The sequence below is a fragment of the Puntigrus tetrazona genome, chromosome 3, assembly GCF_018831695.1.
Source record: "Puntigrus tetrazona isolate hp1 chromosome 3, ASM1883169v1, whole genome shotgun sequence".
In the NCBI taxonomy this organism is placed as follows: Eukaryota; Metazoa; Chordata; class Actinopteri; order Cypriniformes; family Cyprinidae; genus Puntigrus; species Puntigrus tetrazona.
In genome coordinates this window covers 4,126,190-4,146,457 of record NC_056701.1, presented here as the reverse complement: position 1 = coordinate 4,146,457, position 20,268 = coordinate 4,126,190, and the positions used below count along the sequence as shown (strand labels likewise).

At 39.2% G+C, this 20,268-nt stretch overlaps 2 protein-coding genes across 3 annotated transcripts in view; both read right to left on the bottom strand.

Annotated features, from left to right (window-relative positions):
- Positions 1-1,374: 1,374 nt before the first annotated feature.
- On the bottom strand, positions 1,375-10,588 carry hmox2b (heme oxygenase 2b). 2 transcript variants are annotated; one of them, XM_043234236.1, is made up of 6 exons: positions 10,432-10,588; positions 8,253-8,360; positions 8,045-8,162; positions 5,575-6,066; positions 2,963-3,092; positions 1,375-2,429 (listed from the first exon to the last, which is right to left on the bottom strand). In XM_043234236.1, exons 2-6 carry the CDS (start codon positions 8,345-8,347, stop codon positions 2,302-2,304), a joined length of 963 nt encoding a protein of 320 aa, XP_043090171.1. In that variant the 5' UTR covers positions 8,348-8,360; positions 10,432-10,588; the 3' UTR covers positions 1,375-2,301. The 2 variants fall into 2 exon arrangements, with proteins under 2 accessions (XP_043090171.1, XP_043090177.1); XM_043234242.1 differs by lacking the exon at positions 10,432-10,588 and adding an exon at positions 9,958-9,979.
- A 954-nt stretch (positions 10,589-11,542) lies between these two features.
- cfap70 (cilia and flagella associated protein 70) overlaps positions 11,543-20,268 on the bottom strand; it is a 13,157-nt gene continuing 4,431 nt past the window's right edge. The window contains exons 10-26 of the mRNA XM_043234096.1: positions 19,313-19,462; positions 17,730-17,804; positions 17,565-17,656; positions 17,417-17,477; positions 17,045-17,239; positions 16,171-16,302; positions 15,897-16,022; positions 15,312-15,445; positions 15,120-15,235; positions 14,852-15,040; positions 14,626-14,774; positions 13,287-13,439; positions 13,049-13,210; positions 12,876-12,965; positions 12,031-12,132; positions 11,788-11,835; positions 11,543-11,704 (exon numbers count right to left, since the gene is read on the bottom strand). Coding sequence (XP_043090031.1) covers positions 11,624-11,704; positions 11,788-11,835; positions 12,031-12,132; positions 12,876-12,965; positions 13,049-13,210; positions 13,287-13,439; positions 14,626-14,774; positions 14,852-15,040; positions 15,120-15,235; positions 15,312-15,445; positions 15,897-16,022; positions 16,171-16,302; positions 17,045-17,239; positions 17,417-17,477; positions 17,565-17,656; positions 17,730-17,804; positions 19,313-19,462 — 2,055 coding nt within the window. The 3' untranslated portion in view covers positions 11,543-11,623. The remainder of the gene's footprint in view (positions 11,705-11,787; positions 11,836-12,030; positions 12,133-12,875; positions 12,966-13,048; positions 13,211-13,286; positions 13,440-14,625; positions 14,775-14,851; positions 15,041-15,119; positions 15,236-15,311; positions 15,446-15,896; positions 16,023-16,170; positions 16,303-17,044; positions 17,240-17,416; positions 17,478-17,564; positions 17,657-17,729; positions 17,805-19,312; positions 19,463-20,268) is intronic.

Below are 20,268 nucleotides of genomic sequence, written 5' to 3'. Positions count from 1 at the left end.
GGTTAAAAGTTTTATTCAAGGTTTACAAAAGGGGTAGTGTTTTGGTTTTAGGACCACTTTGATCCAAACCTTGGTCCATTATTCTTGTGTGAAATTGTCACGAGGTAAAAAATAAAAATAGGACCTTACATTGACAATCGCATTTACGCACTGCCTCTCAAACCTTCGTCCGTCATAAGTAAATAATCATATTCGATTTTCTGTGTTTTCACATCCATGGCAAGCATTTTGGTAGGAAACAATGGCTAATATGAAAAAAAAAATATGTATATATATAAAATATCTTAAAATATATATATATATATATATATATTTATATATTTATATATATATATATATTTATATATATATATATATATATATTTATGTATATGTATACATTTTTAAAGATTAATTTAAATGTGGGCTACTTAAATTGATTGAAATAAAAGACGAACAAACGTTGAATGCAGCACAGTTGTGAATTTATTACTTATTACAGTGAACACAGAGCTGGAGGGAAAAATAAACATCTGAAAATAATATTTAAAAAAAAAAAAGTTTTAAAATTAATATAACACCAAGGGAGGAAAAAAAACACTGTACTGTATATCAACACCATTCCTCTCAATGTGCTTTTAAAAAATAATAAAAGCTCAGTAACTCCAAACAAAATGTGCCTAAAACCCAAACACGACCAACTATGCCAGCTCTTACAAAGCCCACAGGGGGTCTATTTTATGATCCGATTAGTAAAGCAACAATTCCTTTGGTTCAAAAAGCCCAAGTCCTGCTCAAAACCGTTCAGGGTCCGGTTTAACACGCAACGCTCTTCAGGAACAGTATTCAAGAGTATAACGGTGGGATTGTGTTAGTTCTGACCTAAATCTAAGTCATCTCTCTTTCTGAGAAACCTACTATTAGTTAGCAAACGCATGCCTCCGGAGGACGGACGCACAATCCCCCACAATCCTTTGCAAACGCGTCACCTCACAGCGCCCCCGTGAACACCGCTCATGTTAGCGTGTTAATACTTAACGGCAAAGGGAAGAAAAAACGTTAAAAATCGCCAACCGTTTTTCTTTTCGCGCCGTTATTGCATACACAAGCGTTAATATTCTAACTACAGCCAAGTCAGCTGAATGAATCACCTTAAGAAAAAAAAATATTCTAGTTTGTACAAATACAGTATACTGATTCAGCATTGTTCCCTTGTTTTAACTGCTTTCAAACGATCAGGTAATATTGGCTTATTGGTTACATATGCCCTCTGGTTATCGCTGGAAAATCATTTCTGGTTGAACACCAGTGAAAAATACACGCTTCCGCCGCTGAAAACGAAAAAAAGCAACCGCAAATTTAAAACTTTTGTTGTTGTTTTTTGTTTTTGTTAAAAAAAAAAAAAAAAAAAAAATGCAATAAAAGTGATTTATTGACCCACAATTCGGAGAAATTGTGTCGAAATGAAAAGCAAATTGAAAACCCGGAAAATCTTGTGCTTAAACCGTCTGCGTAGAACGACCCTGAAAGCCGAGCCCGTAGCGCAAGAACACAAAAAACGACTTTAAAATGCGCGAGCCCCTCCGTCTTTTACGTTCTGAACTCTCAGCGGAAGTACTGCTCGTCTGAGTGAATGCTGTATATATAAAAGCTCTTCTCCAGCCTTAAACGAGTGGACCCGAACTGAAAATTTACTCACCGTTCGGCTATAAAAGATACAGATCAGAATCGATTTGGAGAAATGCATCACTCGCTCATCAGCGGATGCCCTGCAGCGAATGGGTGCCGTCAGAATGAGGGTCAAAGCAGCCGCTAAAAACAGTCCGTCGGTTAACGTCTTGAAATAAAAACGCAAAGGAAAGAAACAAATGCATCATTTTTTAACTTGAAAAGCCATAAAGATCATCGCTTTCTCTCGTCTTGTGCAAAGATCAAACAGAAAGACGGTCCAAAAACAACCGCTGGTGGATTTTGAAGCCGTTCGCACTGATTCTGACGGCACCCATTCTCTGCAGAGCAATCCGTTGAAGAGCGAGCGGCCCGAGGATGAGGGCATTTTCAAAGTTTGATTTACGGCTGACCCGTTCTTTTGACTTCATCAACACTGACCGGTGCGACAGTAAAAACCCTACGCTATCCTGCGTTTAAACAGTCTACGTTCATACACGGAGAATAAATCACGTTCACCCGCGAGCGAGGGGGCAAACGGGACGCGCTAAGAGGGAAATGCTTCGGGGTGCCGCAAAGACCTTAAAGCGGCGCAAACCATTTGATCTCGTCCGTTATTGGAGCGTTTCCTTTCTCTCATTGGCTCACGGGAGATCACATGAGGTACCACGCGGCCAATCCGGCGAGAGCGGCGATCCAGGCAGCCAATAGGACTTGACCGGAGGGGTTTCTAAGCATGGTCACGGCCATCTGACAGACGTAAGACGATCCCCCGCTGGCGGCTGAAATAGAAGATAATGTAATTAATATATAGTGTTTAATTTGTTCGGTTTAATGCACGGTCTCTCAAACGGGTTCACAAAGGGATAGAGATAGATATAGAGAGATAGATGCACACACCTGTACATTTTAATAAGCATATAGATATTTTCCTTACATTACCTTACATTTTCCATACATTTAAAAATAAATAAATAAATAAATAAATAAATAAAACACATATACATATATACACACACACACACACACACACACACACATATATACACATACACACACATATACATACACACACACACACACACATATACACACATACACACACACACACACTTTTTAAATAAAAAAACAATTATGAAAATTAAAACAAAAGAATAATATTAAACAATAAATAACTGAATATATAATTATATGTCTATTTTATTTTTTAATAAACCAAATCAATTACTACTCTTTTTAATTGACTCCTAGACCTCTATAGGAATAAATAATTAGTGTAATTAAGGTATGGATTAAATGATCTGGTCATGTTTACCCATCTTGGCCGCATAATACGGACACTGGCTGACGTCTCCTTGCATCTCTCCGTGAGCGCCGTGAGCAGGACCGGCGTCCAAAACATCGTCCTCAAGGGTTTTTCCAACCTCCTCCAGTTCTCCAAAAATCTGCGGGCAACACGAGAGCACGTTTACAGCAACGGGTGACAGGAAACAATGAGCGAGCAATGAGGAAACGACAAGCGTTTCACGAGAAAGCTGGTCGTCACGTAAACGCGTTCAATCGCATCTCGCTGAAAACAATCAGACACTTTGTTAAAGGAGACGCCGCTTTGACCCAGTTTTGTCCATTTCATTTCAGCGCTCGTCTCGTCCGTGACCTGCCGCGAGGACAAAGCCTCCATCTGCTGACGGATGAAACCCTCCTCTTTAATTACACGCTCACCGGAGAGAGAGAAGGGATATGAACAACACGGCCCGAACGATCAGACTGATACACAGAGAGAGTGATCAATGCTTTCATTCAGTCTCAGAGTCAATGAAGATATAATGACCCCAAACATCAGATCCTGAATCAATCATTATCCTTCAAAGCCGCCTTAATATAAAGAATACAATTTTACCTTATTAAAAAAAAATTCTTAAAAGAACAGTGCAACTTTTATAATGGATCCAATGACATATGTATTATCGAAAATAGAAAAAAATTAATGTAAAAACAAATCATTTTATCTCAATCATTTATCATTTTAAAATGTGGTTAAATGTACCACTAAATTAAGTACAGTGTAAATTTTAAATGTAATTACTTTTAAAACCGCAATTATCTTTCTGCATTTGCAAATAAATAAAAAAAAAAAAAAAAAAAAAAAAAAATATATATATATATATATATATATATATGCATTATCTTCGATTTCAAAAATGAAAATGTTTTTTTTGGATAATAACATAATCAACAATACTAGGGATGCACCGATACCACTTTTGGAAAACGAGTACAGTACTTGCATTTCAGTACTCGCGATACCGATAATGCAGTACTTAATAAAAACATGATTTAAATTTACAGGTAACAGCTTTAGTCATATAATTTAACAAAAAAACAAGGGACTAGTTTGAAATTAAGAACATTTATTTAAAATGAAAAGCATGTTGTATGCAACATATTACAGAATAAATAATTGTCAAAATGTAAACAGTGACAGTGCAACTCAAAATTATTTTTTCAGTTTGTTGTAAACTCTGCCGCTTTGGACAACACAAGGGGCATTAATAAACATCTTTGCTATTTAGTGCACAATATTTGAATAAACTAACAACATCCACCAACATAGAACTGTGGCAGTCAGTGCAACTGAGGTAGGAATTAATATATGTACATGTACAACATGTACTGATGTTTTAGGTATACCCCATGTCTGGAGCATTTCCTCAAACACATGCGCTATAGCCTGGCTGGTGTGCGAGCCGCGGAATTGTTTCGCATGTAATATGGCTCGTTGCGGCGTGAAACTCTCGTCTATCCACTGAGAGGTTAGGCTAATTAGCGACACGGGGCTAACACTGCTTGTCCAAATATCCGTGGTGAAACTAAACGCAGAGGAGGTTTGCAGTAGGCTGTGGATATGTTTTTTTTCACGGAGTCGTGTAGTTTAGGCAGCTCCGTGTCAGTCATGTAGCGGCGGCTCCAGAACATGAAGGAGACGCAGGAATCCCACATTTTCTACCTCCGAGAGTGCAATGTACTCGATAATTGTTAAATGCGCTACCTTTTGAGCCTCCTCTGGACAATTTCGCTGAGCACAATTTGCAGTCCGCCTTTGTTTTGTCGCCTTCATTCACTTTGAAATAGTTCCACACGGCTGACATGTTTCGCCTCGCCTTCTACCCGCTCTGAGCTGGGGGCGGGGCACTCGGCGCTTGTGATTAACATACACGCCGCTCAAACATAGACAATTCTCAGACTGTGGTATCGGTCCCCGGTATCGGGGGACTTTTAACGAGTACGAGTACTTTAGAAAATGTGGTATCGAGGCCGATACCAGATACCGGTATCGGTATCGGTGCATCCCTAAACAATACAATTTAAAAATATAATGTACGCATGTATACAAGTTTTTATTTATGAATATATACGTACGTCTATTTAATTTCAAAACAGAAGAGTAATAGCTTCAAAATTATTTTTTTTAAAATATTAAAAATATACAAGTAAATACTTACTTTTACAAGTACATTAATATATGCCCATTTATTTTCAAAATAAAAAAAAAGTAAAAATCTTAAACGAGATTGCTCATAAAAATACGAAAACTAAAATAAATTAATTAGCATGTGTCTATTAATTTGAAATTAACATTCTAAATCTATTAAATATTTTCTTATTTTATATAATTTTCTATATTTTCGTATTATCCATTTAACAGAAACCTAAAAGCGAGCATTTTGATAAAAACATTACCAATACATTGTAACAATGAAATTATTTATACACATTATTAATAAACAACTATTTATTTGCATCCATTAAATGTTTTTTTGGGCTCTCCTAGGAGCACGATCATAAACTAAATGACCCTAACAACTAAACTGAACCAAACTGTGTTTTAGTGCATCTTGAGCATCCCACAGGAAGCGCTCCACTCACCTCCATGTTGAAGTGGAAGGCCAGGACGGCTTCCTCCACGATCTTCTGCTTGGTGTGCGAGTCCAGCTCCAGCTCGTTCATCCGGCTGCGGTACAGCTGCTTGAAGGCCTTGGCGCTGTGGATGCCGTCGAACTGGTAGAAGCTCAGGCCCTCTCCTGTGGCCGGCAGCTTCATGGCGCGCTGGGCCACCTTCCTGAGCACCTGGCCGCCCGACAGGTCTCCCATGTAGCGGGTGTAAGCGTGAGCCACCAGAAGCGCGGGCTGCTCGCGGCCGATCTGCCGGATGCGCTCCACGTAGCGCCGGGTGGCCGGAGACGGGCCCGTCTGGTCCTGCCAGTCCTCGCCGTAGAAGTACTGCAGGTCCCGAGCCAGAGCGTCCCGCCGGTGCAGCTCGTGAGGGAAGTAGAGCGCCGCCAGGTCGGGGTGATCCTTGTTTCTCTCCAGCTCCTCCTCCATGGCGGAGTACGTGAAGTACAGAGCCACGTGACCGAGCTGAACAAACACACAGCAAGGTATTACAGTCATCCCAAACTAGACCCACTTCTTTCTCTTAGTTTAGCTGAAATAAAGTCAAATGGAAATATCTGAAGAAGAAAAAAAACAAAAATAAAAAAAAAAATACATATATACATATATGTGAGAGAGAGAGAGAGAGACACAGAGAGAGAGACAGAGACAGAGAGAGAGAGACAGAGACACAGAGAGAGAGAGAGAGAGAGAGAGAGAGAGAGAGAGAGAGAGAGAGAGAGAGAGAGAGAGAGAGAGAGAGAGAGAGAGACACAGAGAGAGAGACACAGAGAGAGAGAGACAGAGAGAGAGACAGAGAGAGAGACAGAGAGAGAGAGAGAGAGAGAGAGAGAGAGAGAGAGAGAGAGAGAGAGAGAGAGAGAGAGAGAGAGAGACAGAGAGAGACAGAGAGAGAGAGAGAGAGAGAGAGAGAGAGAGAGAGAGAGACAGAGAGAGAGAGAGAGAGAGAGAGAGAGAGAGAGAGAGAGAGACAGAGAGACAGACAGAGAGAGAGAGAGAGAGAGAGAGACAGAGAGAGAGAGAGAGAGAGAGAGAGAGAGAGAGAGAGAGACAGACAGACAGACAGACAGACAGAGAGAGAGAGAGAGAGAGAGAGACAGACAGACAGACAGAGAGAGAGAGAGAGAGAGACAGAGAGAGAGAGAGAGAGAGAGAGACAGAGAGAGAGAGAGAGAGAGAGAGAGAGAGAGAGAGAGAGAGAGAGAGAGAGAGAGAGAGAGAGAGAGAGAGAGAGAGAGACAGAGAGAGAGACAGAGAGAGAGAGAGAGAGAGAGAGAGAGAGAGACAGAGAGACAGAGAGAGAGACAGAGAGAGAGAGAGAGAGAGAGAGAGAGAGAGAGAGAGAGAGAGAGAGAGAGAGAGAGAGAGAGAGAGAGAGAGAGAGAGAGAGAGAGAGAGAGAGAGAGAGAGAGAGAGAGAGAGAGAGAGAGACAGAGAGAGAGAGAGACAGAGAGAGAGAGAGAGAGAGAGAGAGAGAGAGAGAGAGAGAGAGAGAGAGAGAGAGAGAGAGAGAGAGAGAGAGAGAGAGAGAGAGAGAGAGAGAGAGAGAGAGAGAGAGAGAGAGAGAGAGAGAGAGAGAGAGAGAGAGAGAGAGAGAGAGAGAGAGAGAGAGAGAGAGAGAGAGAGAGAGAGAGAGAGAGAGAGAGAGAGAGAGAGAGAGAGAGAGAGAGAGAGAGACAGAGAGAGAGAGAGAGAGAGAGAGAGAGAGAGAGAGAGAGACAAAGTTTACTTTTATAATTAAAATAACAAAATAGAAGCTAATTAAAAAAAATTAAATATTATAATAGTACATAAATATTAGTAAAATATGTGAAGCACTATTTATACTAGTATTTTTTAATTTTTATGTTATTAATATGGTATTGTGACAAGCTCAGTTATAATTTGAGAATTTTACTGGAAAACGTTTACATTTAACATTTTAATAAAAAGAAAAATGTGTTTTGATTCAGTTGCAATTACTTCAGTAAAAAAAAAAAAAGTGAGAAACTGTCTTGGCAACTAAATGATATAATAAAAATAGTGTATTTTTTATTTATTACTTTAGTTCACATTTACATTATTACAAAATATACAAAATAAAAGTTTGTTTCCACAATGCATGTATGTGTACCGTGTATATTCTTACATTATAAATTAATAAACTGAATACATAAGCTAAATATTTTCCTTAAATATACACATGCATGTGTTTGCATACATGCACACAATAAAATACCACTAATTTTTAGTATTAAAAATAATAATTTTAGTCAAAAATAATAATCCTGGGAATGCGGATGCAAACTAAACCAAGTCTATCCTAATAAGGATAAGGCATTTTCCGGACAAAAAACAAACACCCAACGTTTAATATGCTAAAGTGATAAATTTGGCACATTATTCGCGTCTGAATATCCTGTTTTGAGAACATCATGAACCTGAAACGTGAAGCTCCAGGTACCTTAAAGAGCTCTTTGCGGATGCGTCCTCTCAGAAAGTCTTTGACGAACTCCGTGTTTTCGGCCTTCTCGTGAACGTCTTTGGTTCCCGCCGCCAGCATCTCTGAGAGATCCGTAGGCCTGCGGGGATCAGATGACAGTCAGGGTCGCTCTCACTTCAGTACAGTGTGTGTGTGTGTGTGTGTGTGTGTGTGTGTGTGTGTGTTGCACCTGAGGATGGTGACGCCTCCCTCCGGACGCACCGGTCCTCCTCCGTTAGCGGCGCTCTTCCCGTCGACGGCATCTTCTGTCCTCGCAGCGCTCATCCCTGACCTCTCACTACACACACACACACACACACACACACACACACACACACACACACACACACACAGAGCTGCCTTACATCCGGCAATGACTTCACAGGATAAAACGGGCTTCAGAGGCAGCGCTGATAAAAGGAGCAATGTATTTGGTGCAATGTGTTCTTGTGGTTTAAGTTAATTTCCACGTACTGTACATTATTGCTATCTATCTATCTGTCTGTCTATCTATCAATCTACCATTCGTCCGTCTATCTATCTATCTCATTCAGTCGTGTGTCTACCCATCTATCCATCAATCATTAATTCGTCTACTCATCTATCCATCCATCTATCATTCATCCTGTCTGTCTGTCTGTCTGTCTATCTATCATTCAGTCATCTGTCTACCCATCTATCCATCAATCATTAATTCGTCTATCCATCCATCCAACCATCCATCTATCTGTCTATCCATCCATCCATCCATCCATCCATCCATCCATCCGTCCATCCATCCGTCTATCCATCCGTCTATCCATCCATCCATCTTCTGTCTATCCATCCATCCATCTGTCTATCCATCCATCCATCTGTCTATCCATCCATCCATCCAGGTAAATTTCAGCTCAGCTCAATCAGCGTAACGCACACTAGAAAGGTCATTCGTATTTCTCATTAGGTAAAAGCTACTCTCTAATCTGATCTGTTAGAGCTGAAGGAAGACCATCTCTTCACGTTTTCAATGTTCTTATGGAAATGTGATACGAGCAGCTCCGGACTGATTTAAAGCCTCCAAAGTTTGTGCACATCAAGATTTCACAATCAACACAAACCTGACCCATTTCTTTCTTTTAGTTTAGCTGAAATAAAGTAAAACAGAAATATTTGATGAAAAACTGTGTTAAAAATAAATAAATAACATTATATATTTATATTTTATTTTTTTAATAGGTTATTTGTCAGGGTGGCATTTTTTATATAGTTTTATATACACACACATATACATACATTATTATTATTATTATTATTATAAAAGCTACATAGACATTTAAAAGAAACCAAATAAAATAATACAATAAGAAAAACAATTATTTTACCTTAAACTAAATTAAAACAAAATACAAATTTGTTTACTTTTATAATTAAAATAATAAAGAGAAACTAATTAAAAAAATATATACATATATTATAATAGTACAAAATTATAGTAAAATATTTACACAATTTTTTTTATGTTATTAATATAGTATTATGACCACTTTTACTTTTTTGTATTTCCTGTTTTCATTGTAATTTTAGTTACATTTAGAGAATTTTACAGTTACATTTAACACTTTAATAAAACAATATGCGTTGTTTCAGTTGAAATTAGTTTAGTACTTCAAATTAAAAAAAAAAATAGAAACCAAACTTAACGATCTAATAAAAATGTAATATTTCTTAATATTTTGTATTTGTGGTTTCAGCCCACATTTGTATTATTACAAAGTATACAAATAAGCGTTTTTGTTCACATAATACATGCACGTGCGCTGTGTATTTTTATTACTCGTATATAAATACACACACACAGCATATATTTAGTTTGTGAACTAAACATAATTCAGAGCAACGTAAACAGAGCCTCTTACCTCCACCTCAGCCAGTGACTAACTGATACAGATGATTGTTAGAGACGACCCCACACACACACAGAGAGAGAGAGAGAGAGAGAGAGAGAGAGAGAGAGAGAGAGAGAGAGAGAGAGAGAGAGAGAGAGAGAGAGAGAGAGAGAGAGAGAGAGAGAGAGAGAGAGAGAGAGAGAGAGAGAGAGAGAGAGAGAGAGAGAGAGAGAGAGAGAGAGAGAGAGAGAGAGAGAGAGAGAGAGACAGAGAGAGACAGAGAGAGAGGCTGTTCAACGGCGTTTGTTTGCAGGGAAAATGAAAACACAGATGCGAGCAGTCCCAACAAAAGAGCAGTCACGAGCCTTCTGGTGTTTGCCAGAGAAAACGCCGCCTAGCCTCGCTGTCCCGTGACCGGCGTCCGTTCACGAGCGCGAGCGCACCGAAACAACCCGCCGCCGTTGTTCAAACGAGCTAGCGCCGAGACCTGAATGCAGTACTTACGGTCACTGATAACGCTGCAGGAACGACGACAGACTGGTAACGGGTTGCGGAAGCGAGAGTCGGCCGGATTCTCGTTGCTTTTGTCCGCGGAGATCTGGCTCTCCGTTACGAACTCAAAGCAGGAAGCTGCCGGATGAAACCACGTGTCTGTCGGCGCTGACTCTTAAAGGCGCAGCGACCGATAAATTCAAGTTGAAATCAGCAGTAAAAATAATCGCGGGGGGTTTTTATGCCATCATTTATTTTTCGTAATTACGTTTTTGTTCTCCAAAAATATATTTATATCTGGGCGTTTTTTCCATAATTGAGAGGTGTAAAAAACAACTGAGATGAAAAGTGCAAATTACCTATAAATATTATTATTATGGGGCAAAAAAAAATTAATTGTGGTAAGTTAACTCGAAATTATGAGGGAAAAAGTCACAATTCTGCTTTTATATTTTGCATAAATAAATGAAATAAATAATGTAATAAAAGAAAAAAAGAACAAAAAAAAAAAAAAAATATATATATATATATATATATATATATATATATATATATATATATATATATATATATATATATATATATATAATGTAAAATCTGAAACATTAAATATAAACTTTAAAAAATTACAGGTATCTTTATTTATTTTATTTTTTTATTTATATTTAATTTATCTAGTTAGGCTCAGATATTATCTCTGAAAATAAACAGTTACTCTGCATTTTTTGTATTTTTTTTTTTTACATTTATTTACTAAATAATGAGAAATAAATCCGGGTCACTCATCGGTGGACGATACAAACAGTGCACTGCTAGTTTACAGTTCAGCGCATTTAGCAGCCCCTTTGAGTTTTCAGTGCGTGTAGAACGATTTCATGGAAAGGACATGAACATATCTATATTAATTTCTCAACCTTTATCATTGTCATTGTGGCTTGTGTACATTTTTAGAACCTAATGTAAAAAACTTACGATTGATTGTGATATCTCTATCAGATCTCTATTTAAAATCAGTGATGTGTTATTGATTTTAATATTAATCCTCGGTGTAAACCTTAAACGCAAAGCCATTTTCACCAAGGCCAAAAAACAAACAAAAAAGACTTATGGTTTAAATAATATTTGATTTATTATTTTATTTACACCTTTTTTATCATTGGGATTAAACGATAGTTCAAGACGGCATTGATGTGGATAAGACGGATCAGAAGGAAGGGTTTCCAAACCCAACACGTGACTGCAGTTTGTGAATCTCTTCTAGAAGCGTCTCCTCTTGTAAATTCATCTGTAAAACCAAACTTTTAAGAGGTCAAAATGAAATCAGATACCACAGGCACCTCATGCGCTTCGACGTTGAACGGTACAAACCTTTACGGCATATTTAAACGACTGCTCCGCCTCTAGCTTCCTGCCGGTCTGAAAGCACAAAGCAACTTAAAATCAAAACTACGGTCAAAATATCGCCTCTGTTATAATGTTGAAAGAACGCGTGTTTCCCGTTGACCTCCGTTATATATTTTGGACATAACGTGGAGGTCAGTGGGATCTGAATGACAGGGAGGGAGAGTGATTGGCGGGAGGGGACGAACGAAAGGAAAGTCGGTCACTCACCTGTAAACAGACCAGAGACAGGTAACCCCACACCTCTGGGTTCCTGTTATTCAGAGCGTTGGCTTCAGTCAGCGCCTCTTCGGCCTCAGTCAGCTCCTCCAGCTGTTCGACAGCACATTTAAACAACACTAAAGCCTAGCCTACTGTATCATATGTGGATACGCAAATTACTCTGAATGATCACGCACCTTCAGTTGTCTCATTCAAAGTTCATTAGCAAGAAAAAGGCCTTTATGTGTATTTGTAAAAACCTCCACCTTCAGGTCGTGCCTCACATGTGCCGGTTTTTATGAAGTGAACGTGAGATCAAAGGAATGGTTCGGCTAAAAATGATCATGACGGCATATTTTGCCGCCCTAGGTGTATACGACTTTCTTCTTTCGGACGAACGCAGTCAAGAGTTCGAAAACAAATGATCCCGGCTCTTCCAAAGCTTGGTTAAGCGAGTGGATAGTGACCATTTTATAGGGTAGTGTATCCCATTCACGGAGCTTCAAAATAATGGCCGCTATCTACGTGCATTACCAAGCTTGGACGAGCCAAGATACATTTATAAAAAAACCATCATACACAAGATACTTCAGGTTTATAGGCAGTCATTTTCCTTTAAAAAACCATAAAGTCATACACACCTAGGATGGCTTCAGGTTGAGTAAAATAGGCAGTCATTTTCCTTTAACTTTAACTTTTATGCTGTTAGCGATATTTCAAGATGAACACTACTGGCTCAATTTTGACTTCTTCCAATCACAAACTCTCCTTCTATTCCAGCAAAGCCCTTCCATCTATTCCAGCAAAGCCGCAGATGTCCAGCTTTTCTAAACGCGTTATGGGCTTGTACTCACTCTATAGCAGGCGATTCCCAGCCTTAGCCAAGTCAGGCACGACGGAGAGCGTTTGCAGGCCCGCAGGAACACAGCTTTGGCTTTTTCGTGCTACAGAGGGAGTGAAGCACACGCCAAAGCTGCCTTATCGAAACCAAAGACACCCAAAAGCAGCTACATCGATCTATACTCACTTCTCCTTTCTGCAGATAGATGGAGCCCAAGCGAAGGTAGACAGAGTGTGTGTCCGAGGCGTCCAGCACTGAATCCAGAGTCCGTTCGTAGCAGCTCTGGGCCTGAGCGGAATCGCCCTTCTCGTGATGCAGGTGACCCCACAGGGCCCACGTGTCCGGATCCTGTGAGGGACGGATCACAGGAGAAATAAGTCGCTTGAAGCGCGTCTCAAAAGAAAGGAAACGGAAAGACACCGACCTGGAAGTCGTCGGCCAGCGCCTCCTTCAGGCTGGCCTCAGCGCTGTCGTGATCTCCTCTCAGCAGGTGGAGTTTGGCCAGAGCGAGATGATACGAGCTGACCGTGCCTCTGTCGGGAGACAGCAGCTCTAGAGCCAGGGCACGCTGGGCCATCTGAGCACACAACACCATTCAGCCTTTACTTCAGGATTAACATCTTCAGCTTGTTTGATATGTTAGAGTTCGAAATGCTATGCAGAAAAACCGCAAGGAATACGGAACCTATCATTAAAATACAGTCATGGTCAAAAGTATTGGCACCCTTGGTAAATATGAACAAAGAAGGCTATGAAAATGAATCTGCTTTGTTAATCTTTTAATGCCCAAAAAGATAACCTTTCGTTGGCCACAATTAACAGCACGCTAATTTTAACGACTCTCTTCTTAAAGCCATTTCACTCATTTGTGAAGCTCAGTTATCTTTTGCCGCAGATAAGAAAAATACATTGGTTTTTTTCCTCATTGTGATGGATGATTAAGGGAATTTGGGCTTTGTTTTCCATCCATTTTCTTCATATTTCTGTGAAACTGAAAAATTTGGCTGGATAATCACCCTGGAGTGCTCCAAACTGTGAATATGAATGGGAATATATTCAGAAATATTTTAATTTCTTGGCGTGCCTATAATTGCATCTAACATGTATTTGAGAAAAAAAAAAACCTTTATTTCATAATAATATTTCCCACCATTTTAAATACTTATTATCCAGTGAAAGGTTAGATTTTTGTGAATAAAAAAATAAATTAAAAAAAAAGAATTAGCCCTAGCAATTTTCGCAGCCTTCTTAGATCATATTTACCAAGGGTGCCAATATTTTTGTCCATAATCGTATCAACAGCCACATTCTGCAACTCAATCCTGAATTACACAAGTAAACAATCATAACCTAGAGAATATATAAACGTAGAAAATAAGTTCAGCCTTGCGTCACAGGAATACATTACATTCTACAATATATTTAAATAGAAAACTGTTGTTTTAAATAAAAATAATAGTTCACAATATTATGTTTTTACTGTATTTTTGGTCCAATTAAGCCTTGATGAGAATTTTTTATTTTGCCTTTCAGACAAAAAACTTGAATGGAAGCGAACACTGATTAATTTTCGGAAAAACCGTAAATAATTTACATAAAGAAGTCTTAAAGGAACAGCAGCAAAAGCAGCCTGAGTGTCAGAGAGAGAGGTTGCGTGTGCTATTTTAATAAAGGATGACTGTCATGGCGCAGGAAACCTTCTAAATACGCTTCATGTGAAAACAGACGTCTCCTTTACTGTAAAAGTGATCTACTGTCGTGACCTGTACTGCGTAGTTCTGCAGGAGAAACCACGCGGTCTCCATGTAGATAGTGGTTGGGGGAATTATCTGCTGTACTTCCTGTTCGCTCTCCTGGCTGCTCTGTGGCGGGTTTTCTTCACGTACAGCATTGGCTTCGTCCGCACGCCCACCTTTAAACGAACGACCCCGGATCAGCTATGAATAAAAAAAGCTTTTGACACAGAGAGGACGGACACGAGGCGGTCACCTGTCTCCTCCGTGTTCCCAGCTGGAGTCTCGCCGCTCTCGTCTTTCTGCTCCTTCTTCCGACCAGACTCTGAAGTCCTTTCCGGCCTAGACGGTAACTTGTTCTGATGGATCGAAATAAGCCGCTTACCGGCTTCCCGAAAAGCCATTTCCGCCTCTATGAGCTTCTCCCGAGTCTGGCAGAATATACCTGAGAGCAGTTTGACACACATTTCCGTCATTCTGCCCAGCATTATTGTACAAACACGCACCGCGTAATCTATCCTCACCAAACAAAGCCCAGGCCACCACGTTGTTGGGCTCCACACGCGTGGCCCTCTCAAAGAAGGTCTCGGCGTCCTCATAGCGTCCGTTCATCTCCGACAGCACGCCGCACATGAGCAAACTGCACCGGACACGAGAAACGAGTGAGTCAAAGCCCTCCTTTAGAAACGCAGTCTGAGTCACGCGTGTCTGCTGACCTCGGTGCGTGCGTCTGCTCGATGGACAAGGCCTGTTGAAAGCACTCCTCGGCCTTCAGGTGGTCGGCGGTCAGCATGTGAAACGCTCCATAATCACACCAGTGGGACGGCTCGCTGCGCTCCCGAATCAAACACTACACGGGCGAGTCACAAACCATGAGTTTGAAACAGCACACCGTCATCAGAGCATGCCATTTCTATTCACTGTATACGCATGAGACGCTATAATTACATCCTACATATATATTTTTTTTTTTTTGCAATTTACATTACATTAACATCCAGGGACCTTTGAGGGGTTTTTGTACATCTTTCGTTATTTTGTACTCCCCATTATGGTTGTTGTTCTCATTAAAGTATGCACAAAATAAAATATTTGTGTAAATATAAATTTTGATTCATGGGTAAAAACTACACTGTATTCGAAACTGCTGTGAAAAGCAGGCAGTGTATATTTTGGTGTGTAGAGAGGGAATCTAGTATGATAGTAAATACATAAAAAAAAACTACTTTAAAGACGATTTTCTCAATATTTAGATTTTTTTGCGCCCTCAGATTCCAGATTTTCAAACAGTTGTATCTCACCTCCTGATAGTAGCGTGCCGCCAGCTGGTAGTCTGCGTCGAGCTCGGCCTCTCTGGCGAAGTGTTTGAGTTGAGCACAGCTCAGCACAGGCTTCTGATGAGCATCACGAGAGTCCACCGACAGGGTCTGCATCAGTGCATGAACAGCACAGATACTAAAGAAGCACCAGGGCTTAATAATAAAGGCTAAAGGTTCAGATCAATAAGCCTCAAGGTGAGTAACGGCGACGGTTCCCCTAACAAATAACAGCAACGATTTTTTTTTGAGGCATTACCTTATTAAGAGCAGCATGCATCTCGTCCACCAGGAACACATACAGCTGACTCAGGAACGCTTGCAGCTGCTCGGGGTCTGAGAACGCCTCGGTCCTCAACATCTTCTCTCTGACGATCCGCACCACAGAGTACTGCCGCACACAACATCAGGAGCTCAGTCTGTATCAGAACACGCAGAACTCCAAAAACGGCCAGTGCCGTTGACAATTTAAACTGAAATTAATCATATAAAATAAAACTAAAAATATTAAAGAACTCTAATATAAAAAAAAAACGCTACAAATTAGAAATGCTGCCTCGGCATCTCACTAAAATAAATCAAAATGTAAAGTATTAAAATTATGAAAACTGAATTACACAGAAATATAACAAAAAAGATGTGACAAAATGCCTAAAACAGTGATATTTTTGATAAAAAAAAAAAACAAACGCTTTTTACGCTTCAAAGGTCGTCTACGCGTAGAAGAAGCGAAACGGTCTTAAATGAAAGTAGATGGTTTAAACTAAAATACAGGTATTAGAAATATAATACAATTTCATTAAAACAATTCAATGAAACGTAATAAAATTAGAAACTAGAAATGTCTCATTGGCGGTGAAATAAAAAAAAAAAAAAAAACAAGATGCTAAAATGACATTAAATTGGAAATAAAAACGAAAAAAAACCCGAAAATGGACTGAAAGTAAATAAATTGAAGTAAAACTAAAAACACACATTCCCTAATAGTATAGAAATAATGCTAAAATAACACTGAAAAGAGCCTGCTTTATTATATAGGTGGGAAAGGAATTACGAAAAGTGCAATTTTGACTGTTTCGTGCCAATTAACCTCCAAATGGACTTTAAACGCTTTTAACATTACTGAAATTTACCTTCATCTGTTCCTTGAAGGCAAAGTACTTCCCAGAGTAGTTGAGCTCTCCGAGCAGCTGGTTTTTGCGTCGTTCCTGCAGGACCGGGTCCAGAGGTTTCCCACCGGCCAGAAACACGGCCCCGAACAGCTGCTGGTACTGATCCAACACCTGAGCCGCCACGCTCGCTATCTGAGAGCGATACTCCTGCACCGCCTGATCGCATCAAGCACATTCATTACCACTCACCTTTAGATTCCCATTATTCTCATTTATAACACAGCGTGACCAAGGCACTTCACAGTACGCTCCGGTCATTCCGTTTAAAGTTTCCCACAGATCACAAATAAATGGCAGAAGCGTCGAAAAAACAAGAACAAATGTTGTTTTTACTCTTTCTGCTCCCGCTGGCCGCCGAGGCAGTGGAGGTCTGGGAGGAACCAGCTCCATCACCCTGTATGAGACAGAAGGGGTTCCCGTGAGGCAGAGCGTTTGAGGACAACACGGCGCTTTGAATCTGAATGAAAGCCTTTGGCGTCACCGTTTGGCCAGCTCCTCCGTCGGCCTCTTCGGAGACAGTGGCTTTTCCACAGCAATTTCAATAATGATGTACGATCTCGAATCGGCATACATCTGAGACGATAAGAAGACGTTTAGGGGAAAAAAAGCGTTTTTATTTATCATTTTAACATGCGACTGAACTGACCTGTCCCTCTGTGTTCACCTGAGGCTCGAGTCCAGACGCGCTTTCAGTCTGAGCACATTTCCCCTGGGAATCCGGCTGTAGAAAAACAGCATTTCCTCTACATCCATACTTATTTGAAATGCGATGTGCAACTGTTTAAAAGTTTGGGGTCAGTCATATTTTTGCGAAAGAAATCAATATATTTATTCAGCTGAAAATGACAGACGTTTAATGTTACAAAATATTTCTATTTGAAATAAATGCTTTACTTTTCACATTTTAATTGATCAAGAAAATGTTAATGCTAGATTAAGTAAGTATTATAATTAAATATAATATATTAGCTAAATATAAATAAATAAATACATTGGATGTGAATAAACAATATATTATTATTTTATGATACAATTGTATAATATTATAGTTTATGATTGTATGATATGGTGACACATAGATTCAAAAGTTTGAAGCAATTAAGATATGTTTTTTAAGAATTTTATATTTTTAGTCAGGAAGGACACACATTATAGTAAAAATATAGTTTCTAAATTTTAAATATTTTTATTTATAAATATTTATAAATTGCTTTTTAATTCAAAAATATATATTTATAATATATATAATTGGTGCTGTCAAACAAACAATTGCATCCAAATTGCATTTTTGTTTACAATATATATATATATATATATATATATATATATATATATATATATATATATATATATATATATATATATATATATATGAAAAGAAGAATATTTGTATATAAATTAGATAAATATATATATTTAAATATATGTAAATATTTGAAAAATATATACTGTATCAGTGCATGTGTATTTATATTTATAAATATATATATATATATATATATATATATATATATATATATATATATATATATATATATATTTAATAAATATAAACAGTACACACACAGAGTTAGTTTAGAATACATAGAGTGTAATGAGAGTAAAATAGACATTATAAAAAATAATAATAATAATAATGCCAGAGTTCGCCAGATCTCAGGGCAAACTTTTTGCCCAAAGTCTCTGAAGATCAAATAATCGATGTTAATTCTAAACTCTCACTTGTTTCTCCCCTTCACGTCTTCTGGGACTATGATAAAGGTGTGTTTGCGCGTGTGTTGACTGAGATCGTTGTGAGGCAGCTGCGGCATCAGATGCTCAGTCGGTGTGTGTTCCTCGCCTCTCTCCGTCTGCTGCGGAGCCACGGGGCGTCGGAGAGGGGCAGATGAGCAAAGGAGATGATTCACCCGACAATCTGCTGCCATTACAGCTAATTGGTTTGGGAAGCGTTCCCTCAGCCACGGATCCGGATTTAATTAGGGGGGGGAATAGCTAAAACGAGCCCCGTTGAGGCACGGAAAAGAGAAGAGATGGCATCTGCTCCAAATGATCCTAACCCATGAACTCTCATCGGCCCTCGTTTTGGTTAAAATGCACTTATTGTGTGCACGCATGGAGATATTGGCGTTAAAAAACAAGACAAACATCTCGAATGATAGCGAATGATACTGAAAGTACACTGGTTCTCGCTCTTCTCCAAATGCGTATTAATACTGAAGAAGAATGTACCTTTTTGGAAACGTCATTGTTTCCTCTTTGGTTCTCCGAGGTTCTACTCTGAAAAGCCTTTAAAGAGTTGACGGAGGAATTGGCTCGGTTTCGTCCCAGGGTTGCCGGAGCTCTGCCGCTCTCCTTCAAAACACTGTAGGTCCTCTGAGTCTGAAACAGCACAGAGTCTTAAGACGTTTTTGTTACTCCATCATTAAGCGCGCCATTCATTATTAATATCAATCATCAAGGTACTGTGAATTGCTATGGCGCCAAAACCAGTCCCGTTTACGGTATCAGTACGGATTGTTTCACAGCGGCTTCACATTAATGAACAGGAAAATCAGTGTTGTTCGTGTAAAATCAATTAGGAAACGCATTTTGGCTGTAAAGCGGCTCTACGGAATCAATAGCGCCATTATTCAGCTCAATAAAGTTCAATCAGTGTCGCAATGTATCCAGCTCGGTTTAGTTTAAATCTCGTTTCCATCCAACGGCGTCCGTGTGGTTAAATCGATAATGTTACTGAACATTAATCCCAGTGGAGCAAGACGGAAGCAACAACGGCAAGAAGAATTTCAAACTAGTTCGATGCAACTTTATACACGATGACATTACGATTTTGCTCGATACTAGTTTCCTAGGTTTACTCGAGATGTCGATCAATTAAAATGAGCATGAAATAAAATGAGCACATTAAGCATCCTTCTTTTAAACATGCGTAAATGTTTGGCCAGTCGTTTTTTACGACTTATATATCCAGCAAATAGCAAAAAAAACCTAAATTGAATATTTCGATGTTTTATATTTTAGGAACAATTACAGAAAAACGAAATAAAGCATATTTTGTTCGATTTTGAAACTCGGCAGGGTTCGATTTGAGCAGAGCACGCGTCCACCTGACTCATATTCATGATCTCAAACATATTCCCAAACGAGTTCATATTCAATATTTCAAATACCGGCAGCTTATTCAC

What these genes read in the sequence shown, in the direction of transcription:
- hmox2b (XM_043234236.1), bottom strand. Translation starts at nt 8,347, where the DNA reads ATGAGCGCTGCGAGGACAGAAGATGCCGTCGACGGGAAGAGCGCCGCT. An exon ending in TCCGCAAAGAGCTCTTTAAG is followed by an intron (nt 6,067 to 8,044) that starts GTACCTGGAGCT and finishes GTGTTTGTTCAG; the next exon opens with CTCGGTCACGTGGCTCTGTA. An exon ending in CCTTCCACTTCAACATGGAG is followed by an intron (nt 3,093 to 5,574) that starts GTGAGTGGAGCG and finishes TGTTGCCCGCAG; the next exon opens with ATTTTTGGAGAACTGGAGGA.